This window comes from Oncorhynchus tshawytscha, linkage group LG10 (genome assembly GCF_018296145.1).
Source record: "Oncorhynchus tshawytscha isolate Ot180627B linkage group LG10, Otsh_v2.0, whole genome shotgun sequence".
Lineage (NCBI taxonomy): Eukaryota > Metazoa > Chordata > Actinopteri > Salmoniformes > Salmonidae > Oncorhynchus > Oncorhynchus tshawytscha.
In genome coordinates this window covers 18,201,823-18,228,846 of record NC_056438.1, presented here as the reverse complement: position 1 = coordinate 18,228,846, position 27,024 = coordinate 18,201,823, and the positions used below count along the sequence as shown (strand labels likewise).

The 27,024-nt window shown below is 49.2% G+C and overlaps 1 protein-coding gene across 1 annotated transcript; it reads right to left on the bottom strand.

Annotated features, from left to right (window-relative positions):
* LOC112259900 (N-acetylaspartate synthetase) lies at window positions 1-26,431 on the bottom strand. The gene is made up of 3 exons (XM_024434589.2): window positions 25,795-26,431; window positions 24,313-24,477; window positions 1-1,146 (listed from the first exon to the last, which is right to left on the bottom strand). Exons 1-3 carry the CDS (start codon window positions 26,108-26,110, stop codon window positions 779-781), a joined length of 849 nt encoding a protein of 282 aa, XP_024290357.1. The 5' UTR covers window positions 26,111-26,431; the 3' UTR covers window positions 1-778.
* Between the last annotated feature and the right edge of the window lie 593 nt (window positions 26,432-27,024).

Genomic DNA, 27,024 nt, shown 5'->3' with positions numbered 1-27,024 from the left:
GGATTTGTGTGTATTGTTTTGTATTGTTAGATATTACTGCACTGTTGCAACTAGAAACACAAGCATTTCTCTGCACCTGTGTTAACATCCATCAAATATGCGTAAGCAACCAATAACATTAGATTTGATTTGTTCCTCTTGTCTCTCCACAGGGCTGCTGGTATATGGGCTGTGCTGAAGTGGCTGGACAAATGCCAACCTACTTAGTCTTTTTGTCTAGGTCTTTTTGGGTACACACGTTGTTGTGACAATGGAGAGGGCTTAAGTGGGCTAATGAGAGACAGGGTGCGTTTGAGATAGAAATGCCACGTATTGAGCAGGAGGGGGTAGATGTTGGAGGGGCTGGTAGAGGTAATGAATACGGTAAGGAACAATCACATGGTATCAAAAGCAAAGGGAACACTCAGTTGATGATGTCATTTGAAAAGGCATGGGATGGTGATATATGTTGGGGATTTTTTTAATTTTTACAACAGGACAGGGTAAAAAAAAGTAAATAAATGTATTCGGGGGAGGGGGGGGCACTAAATTCAAAATGTAAAAAATAAATAAAAATAAACTAAAACCAATAAAAAGTTAGTGACTTAAGATGAATGAATAGAAACAGTAGTAGTAAGAAGAAGTAACTCTAATAATATAAAATAAATAAAGTTGTCAGAGGAGAAGGACTTGGTCGAGGCTCGTTGGGCGAGGGGCACTGCCTCGAGGAGGTGGTGTTGTTGCTCTCTCCCCCTTTCTCTCTCCATCTCTCCATCCCTCTCTCCCTCTCTCCCATCCCTCACTCCTCACGGAGCTGCAGACGGTAGCGTTGGTAACGGATCTGGAAGAAGAGCCTCTCTTGCGGCGAGCGGCTCATTCCGGGCAGCATGTAATCCTCGCTACCGCCGGTCCGCCGGAAGCCCAGCGACTCATACAGCTTGTGGGCGGCCATCTTGACGGCGGTGGTTCCCAGGACGACGGCGGCGTAGTTGTTATGCATGGCGAACTCTAGCACACGACGCCCCAGTAACTTGGCAATGCCCTTGCCGCGGAAGCGCGAGTCCACCGACATGCGGCGTAGTTCCACCGTGTTGTCGTCCTCCCGGCCCTGCGCCGCCACGATGCCGACCACCTGACCTTCCAGCACTGCCACCCAGAAACATGAGCCTGGAGGACCAGAGAGCCAAGTTAGAGACACACACACACACAGACACACACCAAACAACAACACAAATCTGACAGTGTATACTTTACATGTAACCCCACCAAATACCATCTGAGCTGATGTGAAGGGAATGAAGTGTCAGCCTACAGTAGGACTTTCAATGGCTGTCTTTATCTGACACCTGGTTGGCTCAGTGTGACCTACACTATTTGCCCTAAAGCCCCTACACTATTTGCCCTAAAGCCCCTACACTATTTACCCTAAAGCCCCAACCCTATTTGCCCTAAAGCCCCCAACCCTATTTGCCCTAAAGCCCCTACACTATTTACCCTAAAGCCCCCAACCCTAAAAGCCCTATTTGCCCTAAAGCCCCCAACCCTATTTGCCCTAAAGCCCCCAACCCTATTTGCCCTAAAGCCCCCAACCCTATTTGCCCTAAAGCCCCTATTTGCACTATTTGCCCTAAAGCCCCCAACCCTATTTGCCCTAAAGCCCCCCCTAAAAGCCCCCAACCCTATTTGCCCTAAAGCCCCCAACCCTATTTGCCCTAAAGCCCCCAACCCTATTTGCCCTAAAGCCCCCAACCCTATTTGCCCTAAAGCCCCATACAAATCAAAGGTATTTATGAATCCCTTTTTACATCAGCAGATGTCACAAAGTGATTATACAGTAACCCATCTTAAAACCCCAAGCAGCAAGCAATGAAGATGTTGAAGCACACTATTTTTCTTAACCCCAAGAGCTCATTTAAGGCCAGCTAACACCAGCATGTATTTATACACCCCTCAGAGCCTCTGGCTGAGTGGATCCTTTTTTGAATGACAGAGGGAGTGGGACGATTTTTGTTATGTTTTTTTTATTAGCATGAGTGGATGAATTTCTTTTTTCCCTTATCCGTAATGGAAGTGACATTTTAAAATATTTTATTCACCCCTGTCCAGTTGGTGGCAGCAATACAGCATTAGATGTGGTACGTCATAAAACCTCGAAGAAGAAGAAGATCAACCAGACAGTGGACTCCCATCCCCTCCAACCATGGTCAGAACAACCTATCATTAAAGCCACCATCTGCAATATTTCATTCTGTTTAATCAATGGTCATTTCCATGGATTATATCTACAAGGTGTCAGCCAGGGCTGTTGAAATGGCACATTGTGGCTTTAACCCGGCCCTGCTGCTCATGTGTATCGGGATGTCATACTAATTACAGACTGGTGTTAATTGTTCAGATTACAGTGCAATTAGAGGCTGCTATACAATGGCTTCTGTCAATTAACATAACCGCGTGATTCAGTTAAAATGGTGAACATGAGGATTGGTTCACTCTTTGAAAAAAGGGTTCTTTGGCTGTCCCCTACAAAAAAAAAACATTTTGGTTCCATGCATAACCCTTTAGGGTTCCATGTAGAACCGCTTGTGGAATCTCGGTCCTGGGGCCCCTCCATGGGTGCATGTTTTGGTTTTTGCCTTAGCACTACACAGCTGATTCAAATAATCAAATATTGATGATGAGTTGGTTATTTGAATCAGCTGTGTGTGGGGGGGGCTGAGTTTGGGAAACCCTGATAGGATAGCTGCTTTGAGGATATTATCAGGATATTATTCATTTACATTTTCCTCATTTAGCAGACACTCTTATCCAAAGCTACTTACAGACAGCACGTTCAGAAAGCGCATTCAGACAGCGCATTCAGACAGCGCAAGTTGGGAAAAGCGACCACATATCACAGTCATAGAAAGTAGAATCCTTCTTCGAAGTAGCGACTATCAGCAGTACCCGTGCCAGGAAGAAACACACAGCTGCAGATGTGTGAAGGAAAGTGGAGTTGAACGGAGTGTGGCCCTGGCACACACGATAGGGAACTACATAAGAGTGTGTTCTGTTGGTAAGACGTGCCAAAGAAAGTATGTTCAAAATCCTCCAAATCCACTAACTGGATGGATCTACTAAAAGGAGGAGGGATGCTACACACGAGACACTGGTCACATAGTGGTGGCTGGCGTTTCCATTAGCAAAAACATTTATTTAAATGGACTGAATGAAGTGTATCAGAGAGAGAAAGAGAGAGAGAGAGAGTTAGAGAGTGAGGGAGGTAGAGAGAGAGGGAGGTAGAGAGAGAAAGAGAGAGAGAGGGAGGTAGAGAGAGAGAGAAAGAGAGAGAGAGAGAGAGGTAGAGAGAGAGAGGTAGAGAGAGAGAGAAAGAGAGAGAGAGAAAGAGAGAGAAAGATAGAGAGAGGGAGGGAGTTAGAGAGAGAGGGAGGTAGAGAGAGGGAGGGAGTTAGAGAGAGAGGGAGGTAGAGAGAGGGAGAAAGAGAGAGAGGGGGAGGTAGAGAGAGAGAGGGAGGTAGAGAGAGAGAGAAAGAGAGAGAGGGAGGTAAAGAGAGAGAGAGGGAGGTAGAGAGAGAGAGAAAGAAAGAGAGGGAGGTAGAGAGAGAGAGAAAGAGAGAGAGGGGGAGGTAGAGAGAGAGAGAAAGAGAGAGAGGGAGGTAGAGAGAGAAAGAGAGAGAGAGGGAGGTAGAGAGAGAAAGAGAGAGAGAGAGGGAGGTAGAGAGAGAAAGAGAGAGGGAGGTAGGTAGAGAGAGAGCGGGAGGTAGGTAGAGAGAGAGAGGGAGGTAGAGAGAGAAAGAGAGAGGGAGGTAGGTAGAGAGAGAGAGGGAGGGAGTTAGAGAGTGAGGGAGGTAGAGAGCGAAAGAGAGAGAGAGGGAGGGAGTTAGAGAGTGAGGGAGGTAGAGAGAGAAAGAGAGAGAGGGAGGGAGTTAAAGAGTGAGGGAGGTAGAGCGAGAAAGAGAGAGAGAGGGAGGGAGTTAGAGGGAGGTAGACAGACAGACAGACAGAGACAGACAGACAGACAGACAGACAGACAGACAGACAGACAGACAGACAGACAGACAGACAGACAGACAGGGAGGGAGGGAGGGAGGGAGGGAGGGAGGGAGGGAGGGAGGGAGGGAGGGAGGGAGGGAGGGAGGAAAGGGAGGAAAGAGAGGGAGGGAGGTAGAGAATGTGGGAGGTAGAGAGAGAGAGAGAGAGAGAGAGAGAGAGAGAGAGAGAGAGAGGTAGAGAGAGAAAGAGAGAGAGAGGGAGGGAGTTAGTGAATGAGGGAGGTAGAGAGAGAAAGAGAGAGAGAGGGAGGGAGGTAGACAGACAGACAGAGACAGACAGACAGAGAGTTAAACAATTAAACTTACAATATCAAACAAGATAATATAAATCATAAGACAGTAATGTATATTCTTCTGTATATCAAATTATATATACATTAACTTAATTTCCTTTAATGACTTAGACATTAGTTAGAAACTAAATATTGCACAATGTCCTCATTTCATTCTCTCAAGAGAGAGTGAGGGAGGTAGAGAGAGAGAGAGAGGTAGAGAGAGAGAGAGAGAGAGAGAGAGAGGTAGAGGTAGAGGTAGAGGTAGAGGTAGAGAGATAGAGATAGAGAGAGAGAGAGAGAGAGAGAGAGAGAGAGGGGAAGGGAGGGTGTTAGAGAGTGAGGGAGGTAGACAGACAGAGGGAGGTAGAGAGAGAGGAAGGTAGAGAGGGAGGGAGGAAGGGAGTTAGAGATGGAGGTAGACAGAGAGAGAGGGAGGTAGACAGAGAGAGAGGGAGGTAGACAGAGAGAGGGGGGAGGTTGAGAGGTAAATAGAGTGGAAGAGAGAGAATGAAAGGGAAAACAGACAGTGATTGGTGCTAACTGCTTAATAGCATTATTTGCTCATAATTAAAAAGTACAATCGTAGACTGAGCTGTCACTTAGTGTTTGAGCGATTAGACACTCAGGAAGATTCAGACTTACACACACAGATAAGTACAGACACTCAAACACAGAGAGGCGCGTCAACAGAAATCTTCATCTTCACTATAAAATGTTGGTGAAAACTTCATAGTTTGGGCAAGGAGTTCTTCCAGACCATGTAACCTGATAAGAAACAGCTCCAGGCCCTGGTCATAATATAAGACTAGTTGTATACTGCATTTACATTTATGATGCTCCATAACTTTGTATTGTTAACATAACGTATTGTTTAGCAAGTCCAGGCCTGCTGTGTTTTTACCTGGGCAGAGAATCATGTTTGTCAGCATGTCAGGTATGATTTGTGTCATTGGGCGGACAAAAATGCCCTGTCTGACTGCCTCTGTCTGCCTGTCTCTGTTGTGTGAGAGTAGTACAGTACAGTACTATGTCTGTCTGTCTGTCTGTCTGTCTGTCTGTCTGTCTGTCTGTCTGTCTGTCTGTCTGTCTGTCTGTCTGTCTGTCTGTCTGTCTGTCTGTCTGTCTGTCTGTCTGGTAATGTGAAAGTAGTACAGTACTGTACTGTGTCGTAGCTATACAGTATCTACAGTATCTAGGGATCAATACAGTACCATGATTTTGGAGATGTACAGAGAATGCTGGTCAGGTTTTCTGTGGTTGAGGTTGTGTGTGTAGTGTGGATGACTGGCTTACTATATTCTCATCCTTAGTTTATCTGATTTGCAAACCCCTCCAAAATGTGTGATAGCCTATTTATATTAGATACAACACACACACACACACACACACACACACACACACACACACACACACACACACACACACACACACACACACACACACACACACACACACACACACACACACACACACACACACACACCACAGAGCAAGTGATGAATTTATGCTAATACACGGATTGGACAATGTTATGAGGGATTTAAGGCCCCTGTGGGATTCAGTGGATTAATGATTGAATAAAACAACTGTCAGATGTATTACAGCTGGTCGCCACGGTAACAAGTGTGCCTGTCCAGACACGGCATGACATGTAGCATCACGGAGAGGGTAGCTGCCCACAGCTGGGGAGGGTATTAGAAGGCATTTAGATCTGCAAGCAGTGAATAGTTGGCTGGGAAATTTTCCCATTTGACCTTTGACCTTGGTCATCATCTTTGTGTGTGCAGAGTTCAGAGTGAGTCAGACAATGACTTTTTGGATTCTAGGACTTGGTCCAACTTGGTGGCTCTCCAGTGTTGACTCTCCCTGTCTCTAGTCACAATGCGGGACAATGTTAGCTAGCTTCGGAATAGCTGCTCCACATTGGAAGGGTCAGGTTCATTCAAATTACGGTGTAATGTGTCAGCGTTTTTAGGGTTGGGGTCAATTCCATTTCAGTTCCAGTCAATTCAGGAAGTATACTGAAATTCCAATTCTCTTTTGTTTTTTGTTTCACTTTCTGAATTGACTGGAAATGAAGTGGAATTGACCCCAATCCCGGTCTTCAGTTGTCGCTAATTAGTCCTTTATCTCAGAAGACAGAGATGAGAGTAGAGATGTTGCTATATTGTATTTACTTTGCCACCATGGCCTTTTTTGCCTTTACCTCCCTTCTCACCTCATTTGCTCACATTGTATATAGACTTGTTTATACTGTATTATTGACTGTATGTGTGTTTTACTCCATGTGTAACTCTGTGTCGTTGTATCTGTCAAACTGCTTTGCTTTATCTTGGCCAGGTCGCAATTGTAAATGAGAACTTGTTCTCAACTTGCCTACCTGGTTAAATAAAGGTGAAATAAAATAAAATAAAAAATGTTAGGTACTGGGAGGAAGGGGGAGGTAGGGGGATGTTAGAGGAAGGGGAGGAAGGGAGGGAGAGGAGGAGGTAGGAGGGGGAAAGGAGGGGAAGGTAGGAAGGGGGGTACTAAGAGGAAGGGGTGGTAGGAGGGGGATACTAAGAGGAAGGGGGAGGTAGGAGGGGGGGAGATACTAAGAGGAAGGGGGAGGTAGGAGGGGAGATACTAAGAGGAAGGAGGTAGGAGGGGGTTCCTAAGAGGAAGGGGCGGAGGGGGATACTAAGAGGAAGGGGGGTAGGTAGGAGGGGAGATACTAAGAGGAAGGGGGAGGTAGGAGGGAGATACTAAGTGGAAGGGGAGGTAGGAGGGGGATACTAAGAGGAAGGGGTGGTAGGAGGGGGATACTAAGAGGAAGGGGTGGTAGGAGGGGGATACTAAGAGGAAGGGGTGGTAGGAGGGGGGATACTAAGAGGAAGGGGAGGTAGGAGGGGAGATACTAAGAGGAAGGGGGCGGTAGGAGGGGGATCCTAAGAGGAAGGGGGCGGTAGGAGGGGGATCCTAAGAGGAAGGGGGCGGTAGGAGGGGGATCCTAAGAGGAAGGGGGATACGGAGGGGGATACTAAGAGGAAGGGGGCGGTAGGAGGGGGATACTAAGAGGAAGGGGCGGAGGGGGATACTAAGAGGAAGGGGGAGGTAGGAGGGGAGATACTAAGAGGAAGGGGGAGGTAGGAGGGGAGATACTAAGAGGAAGGAGGTAGGAGGGGGATACTAAGAGGAAGGGGAGGTAGGGGGGGGATACTAAGAGGAAGGGGTGGTAGGAGGGGGATACTAAGAGGAAGGGGTGGTAGGAGGGGGATACTAAGAGGAAGGGGTGGTAGGAGGGGGATACTAAGAGGAAGGGGAGGTAGGAGGGGAGATACTAAGAGGAAGGGGGCGGTAGGAGGGGGATCCTAAGAGGAAGGGGGCGGTAGGAGGGGGATCCTAAGCGGAAGGGGGCGGTAGGAGGGGGGATACTAAGAGGAAGGGGGTGGTAGGAGGGGAGATACTAAGAGGAAGGGGTTGTAGGAGGGGGATACTATGAGGAAGGGGTGGTAGGAGGGGGATACTATGAGGAAGGGGTGGTAGGAGGGGGATACTAAGAGGAAGGGGTGGTACTAAGAGGAAGGGGTGGTAGGAGGGGGATACTAAGAGGAAGGGGCGGTAGGAGGGGGTATACTAAGAGGAAGGGGTGGTAGGAGGGGGATACTATGAGGAAGGGGTGGTAGGAGGGGGATACAAAGAGGAAGGGGCGGAAGGAGGGGGGATACTAAGAGGAGGGGGCGGTAGGAGGGGGATACTAAGAGGAAGGGGACGGTAGGAGGGGGGGGGATACTAAGAGGAATGGGTGGTAGGAGGGGATACTAAGAGGAAGTGGGCGGTAGGAGGGGGATACTAAGAGGAAGGGGCGGTAGGAGGGGGATCCTAAGAGGAAGGGGGCAGTAGGAGGGGGATACTAAGAGGAAGGGGTGGTAGGAGGGGGATACTAAGAGGAAGGGGCGGTAGGAGGGGGATACTAAGAGGAAGGGGGGATACGGTAGGAGGGGGATACTAAGAGGAAGGGGCAGTAGGAGGGGGAGGGGAGATACTAAGAGGAAGGGGTGGTAGGAGGGGGATACAAAGAGGAAGGGGTGGTAGGAGGGGAGATACTAAGAGGAAGGGGAGGTAGGAGGGGGATACTAAGAGGAAGGGGGTGGGGGAGATAGGAAGGGGTGGTAGTAGATACTAAGAGGAAGGGGAGGTAGGAGGGGGATACTAAGAGGAAGGGGACGGTAGGAGGGGGATACTAAGAGGAAGGGGTGGTAGGAGGGGGATACTAAGAGGAAGTGGGCGGTAGGAGGGGGATACAAAGAGGAAGGGGTGGTAGGAGGGGAGATACTAAGAGGAAGGGGAGGTAGGAGGGGGATACTAAGAGGAAGGGGGTGGTAGGAGGGGGATACTAAGAGGAAGGGGTGGTAGGAGGGGGATACTAAGAGGAAGTGGGCGGTAGGAGGGGGATACTAAGAGGAAGGGGTGGTAGGAGGGGGATACTAAGAGGAAGGGGCGGTAGGAGGGGGATACTAAGAGGAAGGGGCGGTAGGAGGGGGATACTAAGAGGAGGGGCAGTAGGAGGGGGATACTAAGAGGAAGGGGCAGTAGGGGGGGGAGGGGAGATACTAAGAGGAAGGGGTGGTAGGAGGGGGATACTAAGAGGAAGGGGTGGTAGGAGGGGGATACTAAGAGGAAGGGGCGGTAGGAGGGGGATACTAAGAGGAAGGGGCAGTAGGAGGGGGATACTAAGAGGGAGGGGCAGTAGGAGGGGGGATACTAAGAGGAAGGGGCAGTAGGAAGGGGGATACAAAGAGGAAGGGGCGGTAGGAGGGGAGATACTAAGAGGAAGAGGAGGTAGGAGGGGGATACTAAGAGGAAGGGGCAGTAGGAGGGGGGATACTAAGAGGAAGGGGCAATAGGAGGGGGATACAAAGAGGAAGGGGCGGTAGGAGGGGGATACTAAGAGGAAGGGGCAGTAGGAGGGGGATACTAAGAGGAAGGGGCGGAGGGGGATACTAAGAGGAAGGGGCAGTAGGAGGGGGGATACAAAGAGGAAGGGGCGGTAGGAGGGGAAATACTAAGAGGAAGGGGAGGTAGGAGGGGGATACTAAGAGGAAGGGGGTGGTAGGAGGGGAGATACTAAGAGGAAGGGGTGGTAGGAGGGGGGATACTAAGAGGAAGGGGCGGTAGGAGGGGGATACTAAGAGGAAGGGGCGGTAGGAGGGGGATACTAAGAGGGAGGGGCAGTAGGAGGGGGATACTAAGAGGAAGGGGCAGTAGGAGGGGGAGGGGAGATACTAAGAGGAAGGGGTGGTAGGAGGGGGGATACTAAGAGGAAGGGGTGGTAGGAGGGGGATACTAAGAGGAAGGGGCGGGGAGGGGGATACTAAGAGGAAGGGGCAGTAGGAGGGGGATACTAAGAGGGAGGGGCAGTAGGAGGGGGATACTAAGAGGAAGGGGCAGTAGGAAGGGGGATACAAAGAGGAAGGGGCGGTAGGAGGGGAGATACTAAGAGGAAGAGGAGGTAGGAGGGGATACTAAGAGGAAGGGGCAGTAGGAGGGGGATACTAAGAGGAAGGGGCAATAGGAGGGGGATACAAAGAGGAAGGGGCGGTAGGAGGGGGATACTAAGAGGAAGGGGCAGTAGGAGGGGGGGGGATACTAAGAGGAAGGGGCGGAGGGGGATACTAAGAGGAAGGGGCAGTAGGAGGGGGATACAAAGAGGAAGGGGCGGTAGGAGGGGAGATACTAAGAGGAAGGGGTAGGAGGGGATACTAAGAGGAAGGGGGTGGTAGGAGGGGAGATACTAAGAGGAAGGGGCGGTAGGAGGGGGGATACTAAGAGGAAGGGGCGGTAGGAGGGGAATACTAAGAGGAGGGGCAGTAGGAGGGGGATACTAAGAGGAAGGGGCAGTAGGAGGGGGAGGGGAGATACTAAGAGGAAGGGGTGGTAGGTAGGGGGATACTAAGAGGAAGGGGTGGTAGGAGGGGGATACTAAGAGGAAGGGGCGGGAGGGGATAGGAGGGGGGGATACTAAGAGGAAGGGGCAGTAGGAGGGGGATACTAAGAGGGAGGGGCAGTAGGAGGGGGATACTAAGAGGAAGGGGCAGTAGGAAGGGGGATACAAAGAGGAAGGGGCGGTAGGAGGGGAGATACTAAGAGGAAGAGGAGGTAGGAGGGGGATACTAAGAGGAAGGGGCAGTAGGAGGGGGATACTAAGAGGAAGGGGCAATAGGAGGGGGATACAAAGAGGAAGGGGCGGTAGGAGGGGGGATACTAAGAGGAAGGGGCAGTAGGAGGGGGATACTAAGAGGAAGGGGCGGAGGGGGATACTAAGAGGAAGGGGCAGTAGGAGGGGGATACAAAGAGGAAGGGGCGGTAGGAGGGGAGATACTAAGAGGAAGGGGAGGTAGGGAGGGGGATACTAAGAGGAAGGGGTGGTAGGAGGGGAGATACTAAGAGGAAGGGGAGGTAGGAGGGGGGATACTAAGAGGAAGGGGAGGTAGGAGGGGAGATACTAAGAGGAAGGGGAGGTAGGAGGGGGATACTAAGAGGAAGGGGAGGTAGGAGGGGGATACTAAGAGGAAGGGGGCGGTAGGAGGGGGATCCTAAGAGGAAGAGGAGGGGGATACTAAGAGGGGCGGTAGGAGGGGGGATCCTAAGAGGAAGGGGCGGAGGGGGATACTAAGAGGAAGGGGCGGTAGGAGGGGGATCCTAAGAGGAAGGGGCGGTAGGAGCAGGGATCCTAAGAGGAAGGGGCGGAGGGGGATACTAAGAGGAAGGGGGCGGTAGGAGGGGGATACTAAGAGGAAGGGGCGGTAGGAGGGGGATACTAAGAGGAAGGGGCGGTAGGAGGGGGATACTAAGAGGAAGGGGTGGTAGGAGGGGGATACTATGAGGAAGGGGTGGAGGAGGGGGATACTAAGAGGAAGGGGCGGTAGGAGGGGGGATACTATGAGGAAGGGGTGGTAGGAGGGGGGGGATACTATGAGGAAGGGGTGGTACTAAGAGGAAGGGGCGGAGGGGGATACTAAGAGGAAGGGGCGGTAGGAGGGGGATACTAAGAGGAAGGGGGCGGTAGGAGGGGGATACTAAGAGGAAGGGGCGGTAGGAGGGGGATACTAAGAGGAAGGGGCGGTAGGAGGGGGATACTAAGAGGAAGGGGCGGTAGGAGGGGGATACTAAGAGGAAGGGGCGAGTAGGAGGAGGGGGATACTAAGAGGAAGGGGCGGTAGGAGGGGATACTAAGAGGAAGGGGGCGGTAGTAGGGGGATACTAAGAGGAAGGGGGAGGTAGGGGGGGGATACTAAGAGGAAGGGGCGGAGGGGGATACTAAGAGGAAGGGGCAGTAGGAGGGGGATACAAAGAGGAAGGGGCGGTAGGAGGGGAGATACTAAGAGGAAGGGGAGGTAGGAGGGGGATACTAAGAGGAAGGGGTGGTAGGAGGGGAGATACTAAGAGGAAGGGGCGGTAGGAGGGGGATACTAAGAGGAAGGGGCGGTAGGAGGGGGATACTAAGAGGGAGGGGCAGTAGGAGGGGGGATACTAAGAGGAAGGGGCAGTAGGAGGGGGAGGGAGATACTAAGAGGAAGGGGTGGTAGGTGGTGAGGGGGGGATACTAAGAGGAAGGGGTGGTAGGAGGGGGGGGGGGATACTAAGAGGAAGGGGCGGTAGGAGGGGGATACTAAGAGGAAGGGGCAGTAGGAGGGGATACTAAGAGGGAGGGGCAGTAGGAGGGGGGGGATACTAAGAGGAAGGGGCAGTAGGAAGGGGGATACAAAGAGGAAGGGGCGGTAGAGGGGAGATACTAAGAGGAAGAGGAGGTAGGAGGGGGATACTAAGAGGAAGGGGCAGTAGGAGGGGGATACTAAGAGGAAGGGGCAATAGGAGGGGGATACAAAGAGGGGGGCGGTAGGAGGGGGATACTAAGAGGAAGGGGCAGTAGGAGGGGGGGATACTAAGAGGAAGGGGCGGAGGGGGGGGATACTAAGAGGAAGGGGCAGTAGGAGGGGGATACAAAGAGGAAGGGGCGGTAGGAGGGGGGGAGATACTAAGAGGAAGGGGAGGTAGGAGGGGGATACTAAGAGGAAGGGGGTGGTAGGAGGGGAGATACTAAGAGGAAGGGGAGGTAGGAGGGGGATACTAAGAGGAAGGGGAGGTAGGAGGGGGGAGATACTAAGAGGAAGGGGAGGTAGGAGGGGGATACTAAGAGGAAGGGGAGGTAGGAGGGGAGATACTAAGAGGAAGGGGGCGGTAGGAGGGGGATCCTAAGAGGAAGGGGGCGGTAGGAGGGGGATCCTAAGAGGAAGGGGCGGAGGGGGGGATACTAAGAGGAAGGGGCGGTAGGAGGGGGATCCTAAGAGGAAGGGGCGGTAGGAGGGGGATCCTAAGAGGAAGGGGCGGAGGGGGATACTAAGAGGAAGGGGGCGGTAGGAGGGGGATACTAAGAGGAAGGGGCGGTAGGAGGGGGATACTAAGAGGAAGGGGCGGTAGGAGGGGGGATACTAAGAGGAAGGGGTGGTAGGAGAGGGATACTATGAGGAAGGGGTGGAGGAGGGGGATACTAAGAGGAAGGGGGTAGGAGGGGGATACTATGAGGAAGGGGTGGTAGGAGGGGGATACTATGAGGAAGGGGTGGTACTAAGAGGAAGGGGGCGGTAGTAGGGGGATACTAAGAGGAAGGGGCGGTAGGAGGGGGATACTAAGAGGAAGGGGCGGTAGGAGGGGGATACTAAGAGGAAGGGGCGGTAGGAGGGGGATACTAAGAGGAAGGGGGCGGTAGGAGGGGGATCCTAAGAGGAAGGGGCGGAGGGGGATACTAAGAGGAAGGGGCGGTAGGAGGGGGATACTAAGAGGAAGGGGCGGTAGGAAGGGAGATACTAAGAGGAAGGGGTGGTAGGAGGGGGGATACTAAGAGGAAGGGGGCGGTAGGAGGGGGGGATACTAAGAGGAAGGGGTGGTAGGAGGGGAGATACTAAGAGGAAGGGGAGGTAGGAGGGGGATACTAAGAGGAAGGGGGCGGTAGGAGGGGGATACTAAGAGGAAGGGGCGGTAGGAGGGGGGATACTAAGAGGAAGGGGGCGGTAGGAGGGGGATACTAAGAGGAAGGGGCGGTAGGAGGGGGATACTAAGAGGAAGGGGGCGGTAGGAGGGGGATCCTAAGAGGAAGGGGCGGAGGTGGATACTAAGAGGAAGGGGCGGTAGGAGGGGGATACTAAGAGGAAGGGGTGGTAGGAGGGGAGATACTATGAGGAAGGGGGCAGTAGGGGAAGGTGGCAGGAGGAGGGAGAGGTATGAGGGGGTAGGTAGGAGAAGGGCGGTAGCAGGGGAAAGGTAGAGGTGGGAGGGGAGAGGTAGGAGGGCGGGGGTGGGCACACCTCTGAAGATGAAGCCACCCCACCATCTGTCAGAGCAGAGCCTGTGCCAACAGTCAGGGTTACATAATTCCGTGAACTTTCCTGGTTTCGAGAAATCCTGTTTGGAGGATTGCTGCTTATTCCCTTATTCTCGGTATTGTGCAACCCTATTCAGGACAGGATGGGACAACCAATTCTAATTATTATTATTATTTAGATGGGGTACTCAGAAGAAGTGGGAGGTAGGAGGGGCCGGAGAGGAGGGGGGTACTAAGAGGGAGGGGGGAATTAGGAGGGGAGATACTAAGAGAAAGGCGGGAGATAGGAAGGGACAGGTAGGAAGGAAGAGGTAGGAGGAAGCTGAAGCCCTCCCCACCATCTGTCAGAACAGAGAGTGTGCCAACAGATAGGACGGGACAACCAGGCACGCCAGCCCAGGCCGTGTGTGATGTGTGAGATACACGCCACTTTAGTGTTGCTGTAACTACAGATCAAACATTTTATTAAGTTAATAGATTAATAATAGTTCAAATGTGAATAGAATATTAGATATTAATAGATTATACAGATTCAAGATGATTCTATTAAAGATGCACTCTCAAACCATTGTATAATTTCAGCCAGTAGTTTTGAAAGTGGTGCTCATGAGCCAAAAGTGGTCCCCGTTTTTTGTGTACGAAGCCATTAAAATGTGTACTACGTCATCCAGCTTGTACGATATGTTACGAATACAGTTTGTTGTGCTTGAAGATCCTGGAGTGCATCCGGCCCCTCCTACCTAGCACGCACAGCTGTAGCCATGAAATGCTTTGAAAGGCTGGTCATGGCTCACATCAACACAATCAACCCACTCCAATTCGCATAGCGCCCCAACAGATCCACAGATGACGCAATCTCTATTGCACTCCACACTGCTCTCCACACTGCTCTCCACACTGCCCTTTCCCACCTGGACAAGAGGAACACCTATGTGAGAATGCTGTTCATTGACTACAGCTCAGCGTTCAACACCCTAGTGCCCTCCAAGCTCATCAATAAGCTCAGGACTCTGGGACTGAACTCCCCTGCAACTGGATCCTGGACTTCCTGAGGCACCACCTCCAGGTGGCGAGGGTAGGCATCTGCCACACTGACCTACAACACGGGGGCCCCTCGGGGGTGCGTGCTTAGTCCCCTCCTCTACTCCCTGTTCACCCACGACTGTGTGGCCGCGCACGACTCCAACACCATCCTTAAGTTTGCTGGCGACACGACGATGAGACAGCCTATAAGGAGGATGTCTGTGACCTGGTAGTGTGGTATCAGGACATCAACCCCCAACGTCAGCAAGACAGAAGAGCTGATCGTGGACCACAGGAAAGGAAGGGCCCGAGCATGCCCCCCTCCACATTGACGGGGCTGTAGTGGAGCGGGTTGAGTTCCTCAGTGTCCACATCACTAAGAAACTATCGTGGTCCACACCCACCAACACAGTCAGGAAGAAGACTCAACAACGCCTCTTCCCCCTCAGGAGGCTGAAAAGATTTGCCATGGGCCCCTCAGATCCTCAAAAAGATTTGGCATGGGCCCCTCAGATCCTCAAAAAGATTTGGCATGGGCCCCTCAGATCCTCAAAAAGATTTACAGCTGCACCATTGAGAGCATCTTGACTGGCTGCATCACCGCTTGGTATGGCAACTGCTTGGCATCTGACCGCAAGGCGCTACAGAGGATAGTGCGTACAGCCCATCCTTGCCATCCAGGAACTCCAAACCAGGAAGCGTCAGATGTAGGGCCTAAAATTGGTCAAAGACTCCAGCCACCCAAGTCATAGACTGTTCTCTCTGCTATCGCACAGCAAGCGGTACTGATGCAAGGAAGTTTTGGAACCAACAGGACCCTGAACAGCTTCTACCCCCGAGCCATAAGATGGCAAAATAATTTGTCAGGTCAGCTATTGGTTAACCTTTTAACTATTTGCGTTGACCCTTTTTGCACAAACTCTTTTGACTCGTCACATACAGAACGTTGCTGCTACTGTTTATTATCTATCCTGTTGTTTAGTCACTTTATCCCTACCTATATGTACATATCTACCTCAACTACCTTGTACCTCTGCACATTGACTCGGAACTGGTCTCCTGTGCATATAGACACATTTTCGTTACACATTGTGTATTTATTCCTCATGTTACTATTTTTCTATGTTCTCTTTCTTCCTCTCTCTGCATTGTTGGGAAGGGCCCGTAAGCATATCACTGTTAGTCTACACATGTTGTTTACAAAGCATGTGATGAATACAATTTGATTTGATAGGATAGGATCAGAGAAAGAAGGAGAGAAGACAGAGAGGGGGGTTGGAGGAGAAGAGAGAGTACCCATCGGCTCACCTGTGTGAGACAGGTGGTGGAGTCTAGCATTCTAGCTGGCAGGGGTCCTCCTCCTCCCCTCCCTATTCTCCTCCCCTCACTATTCTCCTCCTCCTCCCTATTCTTCTCCTCCTCCCCTCCTTATTCTCCTCCTCCCCTCCCTATTCTCCTCCTACTCCCTCCTCCCTATTCTCCTCCTCCTCCCCTCCTTATTCTCCTCCTTCTCCTTCCTCCCTATTCTCCTCCTCCTCCTCGTCCCTATTCTCCTCCTCCTCCCCTTCCTATTCTCCTCCCTCTCCTCCTCTCCTCCCTCTCCCTCCTCCCTATTGTCCTCCCTCTCCCTCCCCCCCATTCTCCTCCCTCTCCCCCCCCATTCTCCTCCCTCTCCCTCCCCCATTCTCCTCCTTCTCCCTCCTCCCTATTCTCGTCCTTCTCCCTATTCTCCTCTTCCTCCCCTCCCTCCTCCCTATTCTCCTCTTTCTCCCTATTCTCCTCCCTCCTCCCTATTCTCCTCTTTCTCCCTATTCTGCTCCCCCTCCCTATTCTCCTCCTTCTCCCCTCCCTATACTCCTCCCCTCCCTATTCTCCTCCTCCTCCTACTCCCCTCCCTATTCTCCTCCTCCTCCTCCCCCTCTCTATTCTCCTCCTCCTCCTCCCCCTCTCAATTCTCCTCCTTCTCTCCCCTCCTTAATCTCCTCCTCCTCCCCTCCTTATTCTACTCCCTCCCTATTCTCCTCCTTCGCCCCACCTTATTCTCCTCTCTCTCCCCTCCTTATTCTCCTCCTTCTCCCCCCTTCCTATTCTTCTCCTTCTCCCCCTCCCTATTCTCCTCCTTCTCCCCCTCCCTATTCTCCTCCTTCTCCCTCTCCCTATTCTCCTCCTTCTCCCCCTCCCTATTCTCCTCCTTCCCTCCCTATTCTCCTCCTTTCCCCCTCCTATTCTCCTCCTTCCCCCTCCTTATTCTCCTCCTTCTCTTCTCTCCCCTCCCTATTCTCCTCCTTCTCCCCTCCTCCTTCTTTACCCTCCCTATTCTCCTCCTTCTCCCCCTCCTTATTCTCCTCCTCCCCTCCCTATTCTCCTCCTTCTCCCCCTCCCTATTCTCCTCCTTCTCCCCCTCCCTATTCTCCTACCTTCCCTCCCTATTCTCCTCCTTCTCCCCCTCCTTATTCTCCTCCTTCTCTTCTCTCCCCTCCCTATTCTCCTCCTTCTCCCCTCCTTCTTTACCCTCCCTATTCTCCTCCTTCTCCCCCCTCCTTATTCTCCTCCTCCTCCCCTCCCTATTCTCCTCCTCCCACCTCCTTATTCTCCTCCTCCTCTGAGAAACATTGGCTCTGAGAAGAAGGGATCTGCTGGTTAAGAGTCAGACATAGAGAACTAAGAGCTAGCTTGACTAGAGAGGGGGATCATAGGATCCTGGTCGATGGGGATGGGAGTAGACAGTAGGGTGTGGGGGTATCCTAGCCCATGGTTGAAGGAAGTGGAGAGGACTCTACCAGGGCAGTAAGGAGGAGAGAGCTATTACAAGAGCTTTAAACACTATTTCATTTGGAAAGATTTTTAACTTTTAATGTGACAGATTTTTAAATTCTAACTGGTATAGGAGAATGATATGCTTCCTGCCGTGGGCGTGCATTAGTAGGAGAATATGGTGTGATGTTATGATATGACCCACCCCCCCCCTCCCTAACCCTTTTTATTGTGCTTAACAAGATTATTGTCTAACCATTCAGATGAAACCTATAAGGGTAATTCAGTTGATAAGCATTTAGTCTAGACAGCGCACACCCTTGCTGTGTGTGTGTGTGTGTGTGTGTGTGTGTGTGTGTGTGTGTGTGTGTGTGTGTGTGTGTGTGTGTGTGTGTGTGTGTGTGTGTGTGTGTGTGTGTGTGTGTGTGTGTGTGTGTAAGATTAAACAAAAGCTCATTAACAGCTTGTGTCTGCTTTAGTGTGTGTTCATACTTGATACAGATCATCCCTTTGTTAGGGTTAAGCGTGCCTGTGTGCGTGTGTGTGTGTGTGTGCGCGCACGCATGTGTAGCAGAAATGGGTCGGTCATAGTTGCTCATGGTCACGTGATGAGGTAAAAGCAAATTTCCTCTTGGTCTAACGGTCAAGGTGTTGGTTTGTCCCGCAGTAGACCAGGGAATGAGTTTAGTAGGGTATCTCTGGGTATAGGATGGGGACCCCCCCCCCTCCCTGTCTCCCGGACAGCTATACAATACACATCATTGTTTTGTCCCCATGTGACCCTAACAGGTGAGAACAGGAGCACAAACACATGCTTACACACGCACATCTATGCACATACACTCACATGCACACTCATATGCACACTTCTCACTCACAAACACACAACATATGGCAAATCATTATTTAAACATGATTAGTTAAGAAGACCTACAAGCTCCAGCATATCTGTCATACACACTAACCTGTGCCCTGTCATTCACTACACACACTACCCCTGGTATGTTACACACACACACACCCTGCCCTCTGTCTCCATTACAGCTCCATTAGCGCCTGAGACGGTGTAGGAGCATTAATCACTAAGGAGGCTGCAGCACTGGTCTTTTCACATTAGTTTTACTGCCCTGGGTGGCTCATCACTCACACTGTGTGTGTGTGTGTGTGTGTGTGTGTGTGTGTGTGTGTGTGTGTGTGTGTGTGTGTGTGTGTGTGTGTGTGTGTGTGTGTGTGTGTGTGTGTGTGTGTGTGTGTGTGTGTGTGTCAAAGGGTTGGAGGTTTCGTAAAAATCCCTTCCCCCCTCTTCTTTAAATCACTAACCAAAACCCTGTGTTAACGTCTAAGATGTTGTAAGGCAGAGGAAGATGTGCTTTTTCTGTGTCTCACCCACTCACTCATAAAGATCAGACCACATGATTGGTTACCCAAGATCGGATCATATTATAGGTCACCTGGGAGTAAAGTGTTTAGAAACAATAATGTTTTTAACATCTCATTTTGCCTCTTGTGGGTCCATTGTTCTTTACCAGTATCGATTAAAAACATTTTTTTGAGTAGCGCTTTTGCAGCCACATATTTTTGGGCTGTGTCATTGTACAATGAATAAGACACTTACTGAAATTTGCTATGAAGTGAGTAGAGATTAAACTCAGTGACATCTAGTTAAATTGATACCCCTCTCGAATGGACAATCAAGAATGTACTAGAGCTGGAATTAATCTCTCTCTCGCCCTCTCTCTCTCTCTCTCATTCTCACTCTCTCTGTCTTTCTTACTCTGTCTCTCCAGGTGATGCCTAACCCAGTTCTCCACAGCTACTGTTACATCCTCAAAAATAAAGAGAGGGATCGGAAGGCTGGAAGGAACGTTTATCTACTGTGTGTATAGCGAGCTACCTCAGCTGACGAGCTAGAGAGAGTTCCCAAGGGAGACCCCTACGTAGAGCAAACCTTCCCCCATATCCCGATCAAATGCTTCCATTTTCTACCTTGCCTTCTCTCTCTCTCTCTCTGTCTGACACACTCTGCCTCTCTGTCTGACACACTCTGCCTCTCTGTCTGACACACTCTGCCTGACATACTCTGCCTCTCTGTCTGATTCACACTCTCTCTCTGTCTGACTCACACTCTGCCTCCGTCTCTCACACTCTACCTCCGTCTCTCACACTCTGCCTCCGTCTGTCCGACTGCCTCCGTCTCTCTGACTGCTTCTGTCTCTGTCTCTGTATCTCTCTCAGCAGAGTGATAATAAGCAGCAGGTACTGTGAGTGACAGTAGTGAAGTGTCTGCACCCAACTCCCCAGAACAGAATGAGATCACTGTCATTAGCAGGGAAGTGAATAGGGGCTAACAGACAAGTAGACAGCGTCCCAAATGGCACTCTATTCCCTACATAGTAGCCCATTGGGCTCTGGTCAAAAGTAGTGCACTATATAGGGACTAGTGTGTCATTTGGGATGTGGAAGTAGACTGCTCTGTCTAGGCAGGACCCAGTATGGGACAGGCTCTGACCCAGACTGAGATATGAGGACAACAACCCATCTGGCCACTCCTATCACTGCCCTGGGGCCCAGGAATCAGGTGGCTGTAACTGTTGAGTCACCTTGGCCCATCTACCTATGTACTGTGTGGAGCAGACTAGATACCTTCACTGTAGAGAGCAAGGTTGAGTGAGTCCCAAATGGCACCCTATTCCCTATATAGTGTACTACTTTTGACCAGAGCACAATGAGCCAAAGTATTTTTTTTATTTTTTATTTATTTTACCTCTATTTAACTAGGCAAGTCAGTTAAGAACAAATTCTTATTTTCAATGATGGCCTAGGAACAGTGGGTTAAATGCCTGTTCAGGGGCAGAACGACAGATTTGTACCTTGTCAGCTCGGGGATTTGAACTTGCAACCTTCCGGTTACTAGTCCAACACTCTAACCACTAGGCTACCCTCCCGCCCCAGGGTGGTCCAAAGTAATGCACTCCAAAGTAATGCACTGTATAGGGAATAGGGTGCCATTAGGAATTGGGCCCAAGCTTCATAATGTTCAAGTGAGGAACGTGGTAAAGGAGCTTGGTTTTCCTTGTGCCGAATCACGCCCCTCGCCATGTCTTGTATAACAACGGGGGCTGCGGGGGTACGTGCTACGCCACTCTTTATAACTAGCTCGAAGTTAACTATCTAAGATGTGACAAATAAATGATCTCTAGCTCAGCACTCCAGATATGTATCTGGTTTGCTAACTTGCTAGCTAAGTGGCTAGATGGCAAGATCAAGCCTCTTGGTTACGGCATAGCCAATCCTCTCCTGGAACAAGAGCCTTGCTGTCTAATATATGTTTTGTGCATGCAGCAAACTGTGAGTAGCCTTTTGAGATAGTTGTATAACTTTATGAGCTGGAATATCTGTCACTGCAATATCTGTCACTGCAATATCTGTCACTGCAATATCTGTCACCGCCTGGGCGGCAGGGTAGCCTAGTGGTTAGAGCATTGGACTAGTAACCGAAAGGTTGCAAGTTCATATCCCCGAGCTGACAAGGTACAAAATCTGTTGTTCTGCCCCTGAACAGGCAGTTAACCCGCTGTTCCTAGGCCGTCATTGAAAATAAGAATTTGTTCTTAACTGACTTGTCAAGTTAAATAAAGGTAAAATATAATAATAAATTTATGTTCGCTTGCTCATGTTAGCATTTAGCTAGCGTCCACTATGGGAATCCTGCGTGTGTGTGCAGATCACAAAACGTGGAGGCTACATTTCAAGCTGTCTTTAAAAAGACAGTCAGGTAAAAAATATCCTGTCTTAATTAAAGGGGCAGTGTTGTATTTTGTATTTTGAGACAGGCTTGAATATTCAGATAAGCTAATAGACAGAGGGGTAGTCTACAATGTCTAATTCTCTGTATGGTAATTATTATTATTATATGTCTCATGCAATGTAGGCCTGCATTGAACACCACATATAGGATACTGTAGGCTATATGATAGAAATCTAAAGCTATTTCCATGGGGAAATGTTCGGTGATTTGCTCCATTGGTTTAGTTGGTTGGCCTACATTATGATCAGATAGCCACAATAGTCTATTGACTACTGTCTAAAACCATAAGGGTACAGCCTCAGTGTTCACCGTAAACGCACGCCGGAAGTTCTCACAATGTTCAAGTTTCCACTCAAAATACCTACAATTTTCTCAGTGCCCCCAAAAATGTGAGGGAACATTGGTTGGGAACCCAACAAACATTTCTGTTGGGAAAGAAAAAGCGGCCCCTGTTTGCACTGACATTAATACCATATACCCTGCTATGGTACAGGAACATTATGAAGGTATGAAAATCTGGATACAGCCAGACCCTACCTGGTATAGACTACAGAACAGTAGTGTATTTGTACAGGGCAGTGAAAGTGGATGGGATTGATTTGTTGATTAATGAAACAGCCTTTATCGATTGGTTGATTAATTAATGACACAGCCTTTAGTGATTGGTTGATTAATGACACAGCCTTTATTGATTGGTTGACAGTACCACAGGGATGTCAGGGAAAACTCAAGCTGGTAGAATTAATGTCCTGCTCTTTGATGTTAAGAATCCCTAGTTAAACACCCACCCCCATGCCCCTATTGTTCCCGGTATGTCCCATGCACACACACGCTGAGCAGAGGGCTGAGATAACAGATGGCTTTTTGTGACAGTGGGACGAGTAAATGCTTAACACACATTATAGTAATGGGGGGGCGGGGTATCGATACAGGTACATATCGGGATATTATTTCTGTGATAGTTGGCTGTACCGACAGTATTCTTCCTTCATACCTTGTTCTCCATCTTCTTTTTAAACAGGCAGCCAAATGACTGATCAAAACTGGTTTTCTCATGGCTCTGTCTTTGTCCTTCTGCAGCAGACAAATGGTGAGCAATGTGTTTGGATCATTGAATCGGTATAAAATCTCAGTATCGAATCCCAATACATATAGAATCATGAGAATCCTGACAATTACAATACATATCGTATCGGCACCGAAGTACTGCGATAATATCGTATCAGGAGGACCCTGGCAATTCCCAGCCCTAACACATATACAGTGCCTTCGGGAAATATTCAGAACCCTTGACTTTTTCCACATTCTTTGGTAACGGCCTTATTTTAAAAATGTATATATATTTTTTCATCCTCATCAATCTACACACAATACCCCTTAATGACAAAGCAAAAACTGTTTTTTAGAAATGTTTACAAATGTATTAACAATGAAAAACTGAAATATCACATTTACATAAGTATCGATTGGGTTCAAGTCTGGGCTCTGGCTGGCCCACTCAAGAACATTCAGAGACTTGTCCCGAAGCCACTCCTGCGTTGTCTTGGCTGTGTGTTTAGGGTCGTTGTCCTGTTGGAAGGTGAACCTTCCCCCCCATTCTGAGGTCCTGAGCGCTCTGGAGCAGGTTTTCATCAAGGATCTCTTTGTACTTTGCTCAGTTCATCTTTTCCTCGATCCTGACGCTGAAAAACATCCCCACAGCATGATGCTGCCACCACCATGCTTCACTGTAGGGATTGTGCCAGGTTTCCTCCAGGAAGAGTCTTGGTGGTTCCAAACTTCTTCTATTTAAGAATGCAGGAAGGCCACTGTGTTCTTGGTGACCTTCAATGCTGCAGAAATGTTTTGGTACCCTTCCCCAGATCTGTGCCTCGACACAATCCTGTCTCTGAGCCCTACGGACAATTCCTTCAACTTCATGGCATGGTTTTTGCTCTGACATGCACTGTCAACCATGGGACCTTATATAGACAGGTGTGTGTCTTTCCAAATCATCTCCAATCAATTGAATTTACCACAGGTAATGGAAACAGGATGCACCTGCCCTCAATTTGCATAGCAAAGGGTCTGAATACTTCTGTAAATAAGGTATTTCTGTTTTTTTATTTCTAAAAACCTGTTTTCGCTTTGTCATTATGGGGTATTGTGTGTAGATTGCTGAGGATTTAAAAAAAATCAATTTTAGAATAAGGCTGTAACATAACAAAATATGTCAAAGTCAAGGGGTCTGAATACTTTCTGAAGGCACTGTATACACCTACTGAAGAGGAGATAAGTGTGTGTGTGTGTGTGTGTGTGTGTGTGTGTGTGTGTGTGTGTGTGTGTGTGTGTGTGTGTGTGTGTGTGTGTGTGTGTGTGTGTGTGTACTGGATAACGGAGGCTAGCAGACAATGTCAGCAAGAGGGGGGAAATCAAAGGCTTATCAAAAACCTGCCTTTTAGGAGATTCACAAATAACTGGCAATTGACCCCAAGATGTAGGGTTAGAGGCAGATAAAAGTGTGTGGGTGCGGTGTGTGTGTGTGTATGTGTCAGCATGTGAGAGAGACAGAGACAGCGAGACAGAGAGAGAAAGCGATTTGATTATAGCCTAAAGTTTTGGAACGGAACAAGGAGGAAGTGTGTCATAGCTCACTTCTTAGAATCGAAGTGTTTTGCATCATAGGAGATTTATGGATTGTCCTAATTAGGGACTGATGTAGTTGAGGAAATGACTCCAATGAGGCTTGGCCGACTGCTGCAGAAAGTCTATCAGCAGTTTCCTCCTCGCAATCAATAGGCCCAGTAGTGTGGCTTGCCCTGAACCCTCCCGCAGTAACACAGTGGAGCGAGTCGCCCTGCATACTTAATAAGCAGGCAGACTGCCTTGGTCTTTCAACGCATAACTGTGTCCCAAATGGCACCCTATTCCCTACATAGTGCACTACTTTTGGCCAGGGCCCATGGGTCTGCGGATGAACATTTATATACTGACAAACACAACAGATTGGGCCTATTTCATTTTCACATTATATTCAGGATTTAGTTTGTGTGTTGTGTCCAATTGCCCCCTATCCCCTCGTACCTGTATGTTTCATGTAATACTCCTCGATGTCTGCCATGTCAGTGTGGAGCGCGCAGGCCAGATAGCTGTGGATGACTTTGTGGCTGTAGAAGTAGCGCGCGCCCATGAGAAGGAACGGCGCGCAGCAGGTCAGCGCGAGGGATTTGGTCACAACAAAGCACATCACTATGGAGATAAGGAAGAAAAATAAACGATACCTGTCAGAAAAAAGAATCAAATGTTGGATTTTGGCGGAAGTCACACACATAACCAAACAGTGACATTCCAAAAAGAAGTATATGTTGCTGCTTCAAAATAAGATCAGTCCCTAATATCACACGCGTAATAAGGAGTAAGTCATTGAAAAACATCACATGACATCCTATGTTGAACATGTATTTATTTTACTGGGTGCAAATTTAAGTGTATACACATAGCTTAGATATCCTACACATCCAATAGCCTTTTAAAATAATCTCAGACTCTGGTCCATTTACTGCAGTCGGTGCTTTTTGGAGTAGCCTATTTCTCTGATTGGGCTGCACGGTGGCGCCAGAGTGGAACCCACCACACAGACAGGCTGTGCAGCACCATTGCATGTTATTATGTTTTCGTCTAGCCTGGCATGATGCAACACTATTTTACTCCATTGCGCCACGATATGGCGTGCTTACTGTCAACAGTGTGCCCTTACTTTGTAGCGGCATGGTTCCAAATAATAGCGTCATATCCACATGATAACCCACACCAATTTTCATACAACATTTCGACAGTGGAGTATAGTATGTTTTGTTGGTTTTTACTGTTTAATCTGTATGGTACTTACCACGGTACAGATAAAGGAATGAGGTGTACATACGTACGTGATGAACATTTTGAAATTAACATCTGCACTCGAATTATAAACAATGCCAGCATGCGCGCACGGATGGTGGTGCTGCGCGTTGTGTGCACGTACAGTAAAATGTGTGTATGATGGGAACTGGTGGGGGGGGGGGTGCGATTGGTGCACGCACGCGCACACTGTGGGCCAATCCTCAAGTTCTATTCATTCATTCATGCGTCCAACCCAACCTGCATCGTAGCGCCCTACACGCACATCCAACAGGGCACCGACTACATACTACATGCACCATGCGTTTTAGCCATGCCTTTGTGTGCGGTTTGATGCGGTGCTGTAAGGCAAGTGAGCGACATGCCGGAATCGAGGAAAAGAGGGCATCGAGTTATCCATTAACACACACATTGATGCTCCCAACAGATTATAAGCTTTCCTTCAACTGCATTTCAACTCACAATAAAAAAATAAAAAACATTTTGCAATGATTGGTTTTCATGTGTTAGTATGGTTGGGTTATTCATTAAGAATGTATTTTACAATAATCATTTTCAAATACATAATATACATGGGTAAAATGAAAAGCGTTTTTCAATGAGTAATGGCAACTTCAAACGAATTTCACTGCAGTAAATCGTTAGTATAGGGTGAATCGTGTCACTTACGTGTCAGAAGAGCATATACGAATTGGGTTTGACTTTGCTGTAATATGCCTCTGAACGCGGTGTTGGGTATTCTCTCCATTATCCCCTCATAAAAGATGCGGCGCACTTCCACATGGTCCGTGCGCTCAAACTCGCGGATCAAAACCGTATCTTTCCTCACATCATTTTCCTCGAGAGGATTCGGTGCCGGTGTGGAAGAAGTCCACATTTGCGAGGAGGAAAGGATAATAGAATCTTTTTTTGTCCCTTGTATGGCATCGTGTTCATCCGCAACAATTTTTGTCTCGCAAACCATTTTTGGAGACGAACAATGCATGCAACTGGCCTCAAAAATAACTCGAACCTTGGTAAGAATAGAAATGGGATACGATGCGTTTATAAATATGCAAAGAAAAAAGGCGGCGGGTGTTTCTGTTGCAACCCTGAGCGTTTCTGCACGACCAAGGGTTGCCGGCCAGGACTTAGCCTATTTATAATGCGCCCTAGCGGATGCATTCAGATTCAGGGGCTGGCCCGCACAGCGCGTACATTGGCTCAGGCGCTTCTCCATTTGATTCTGATAGGCGTATCGAGACAAGAGTGAGGCACCCGGTTTAATTATTTTTTTAAACCTCAACATTGCTCCTGGTGTGCCGGCGAAATTCCACACATGTGTGTTTGAGGGGGACAGGGAGGGTGGACTTGCGTAAGGGTATTTCGGAACAGGTAGGCTAATGGGGCCCTTTAAAGCTCACCCGAAACAACCCGGCCTGCACCGGTGTACCTGCTGCGGGAGCTGCGCCAGACCCTCTATGCAGTGATGACTGATATTACACTTGCCAGAATGGATAAGACGCGTTCATACGAGGACGCATGAGATGTCATGCGTCAAAATATAAAGGACACTTGGTGATGGTGGGACTTTGTAAGGGAATGTTTGGAGAACTGACTGACTGTGTAGCCTATGGCTGGTTTAGGTGGCTGCGGCGCGGCGCTTCGCTCCTCCCGGCGTTGTACCTCTTTAGATCTCCGGTCTCATGACTGACAGTTCTGCTGCACTGCAGTGATTCCACCCCGGTTTTATTCTCTCCTCACTCGTCCTTTCCCCCGACCCTTTCCTTACGACGGCGTTTCGGTGTATCATCATTGAACATTCCTTAGCCTAAGTCGTAGGACTGGCTGTGTAGGCTATTTGGCACAGTATGAGGTAATTTAAATTCACTGTCATTAATTTATTCACACATGCTACAA

Coding starts and splice junctions, on each gene's coding strand:
- LOC112259900 (XM_024434589.2), bottom strand. CDS start 26,110: ATGCATTGTTCGTCTCCAAAAATGGTTTGCGAGACAAAAATTGTTGCG. Junction 24,478..25,794: donor CGTATATGCTCTTCTGACAC/GTAAGTGACACG, acceptor TTATCTCCATAG/TGATGTGCTTTGTTGTGACC. Junction 1,147..24,312: donor GTATTACATGAAACATACAG/GTACGAGGGGAT, acceptor CTGGTCCTCCAG/GCTCATGTTTCTGGGTGGCA.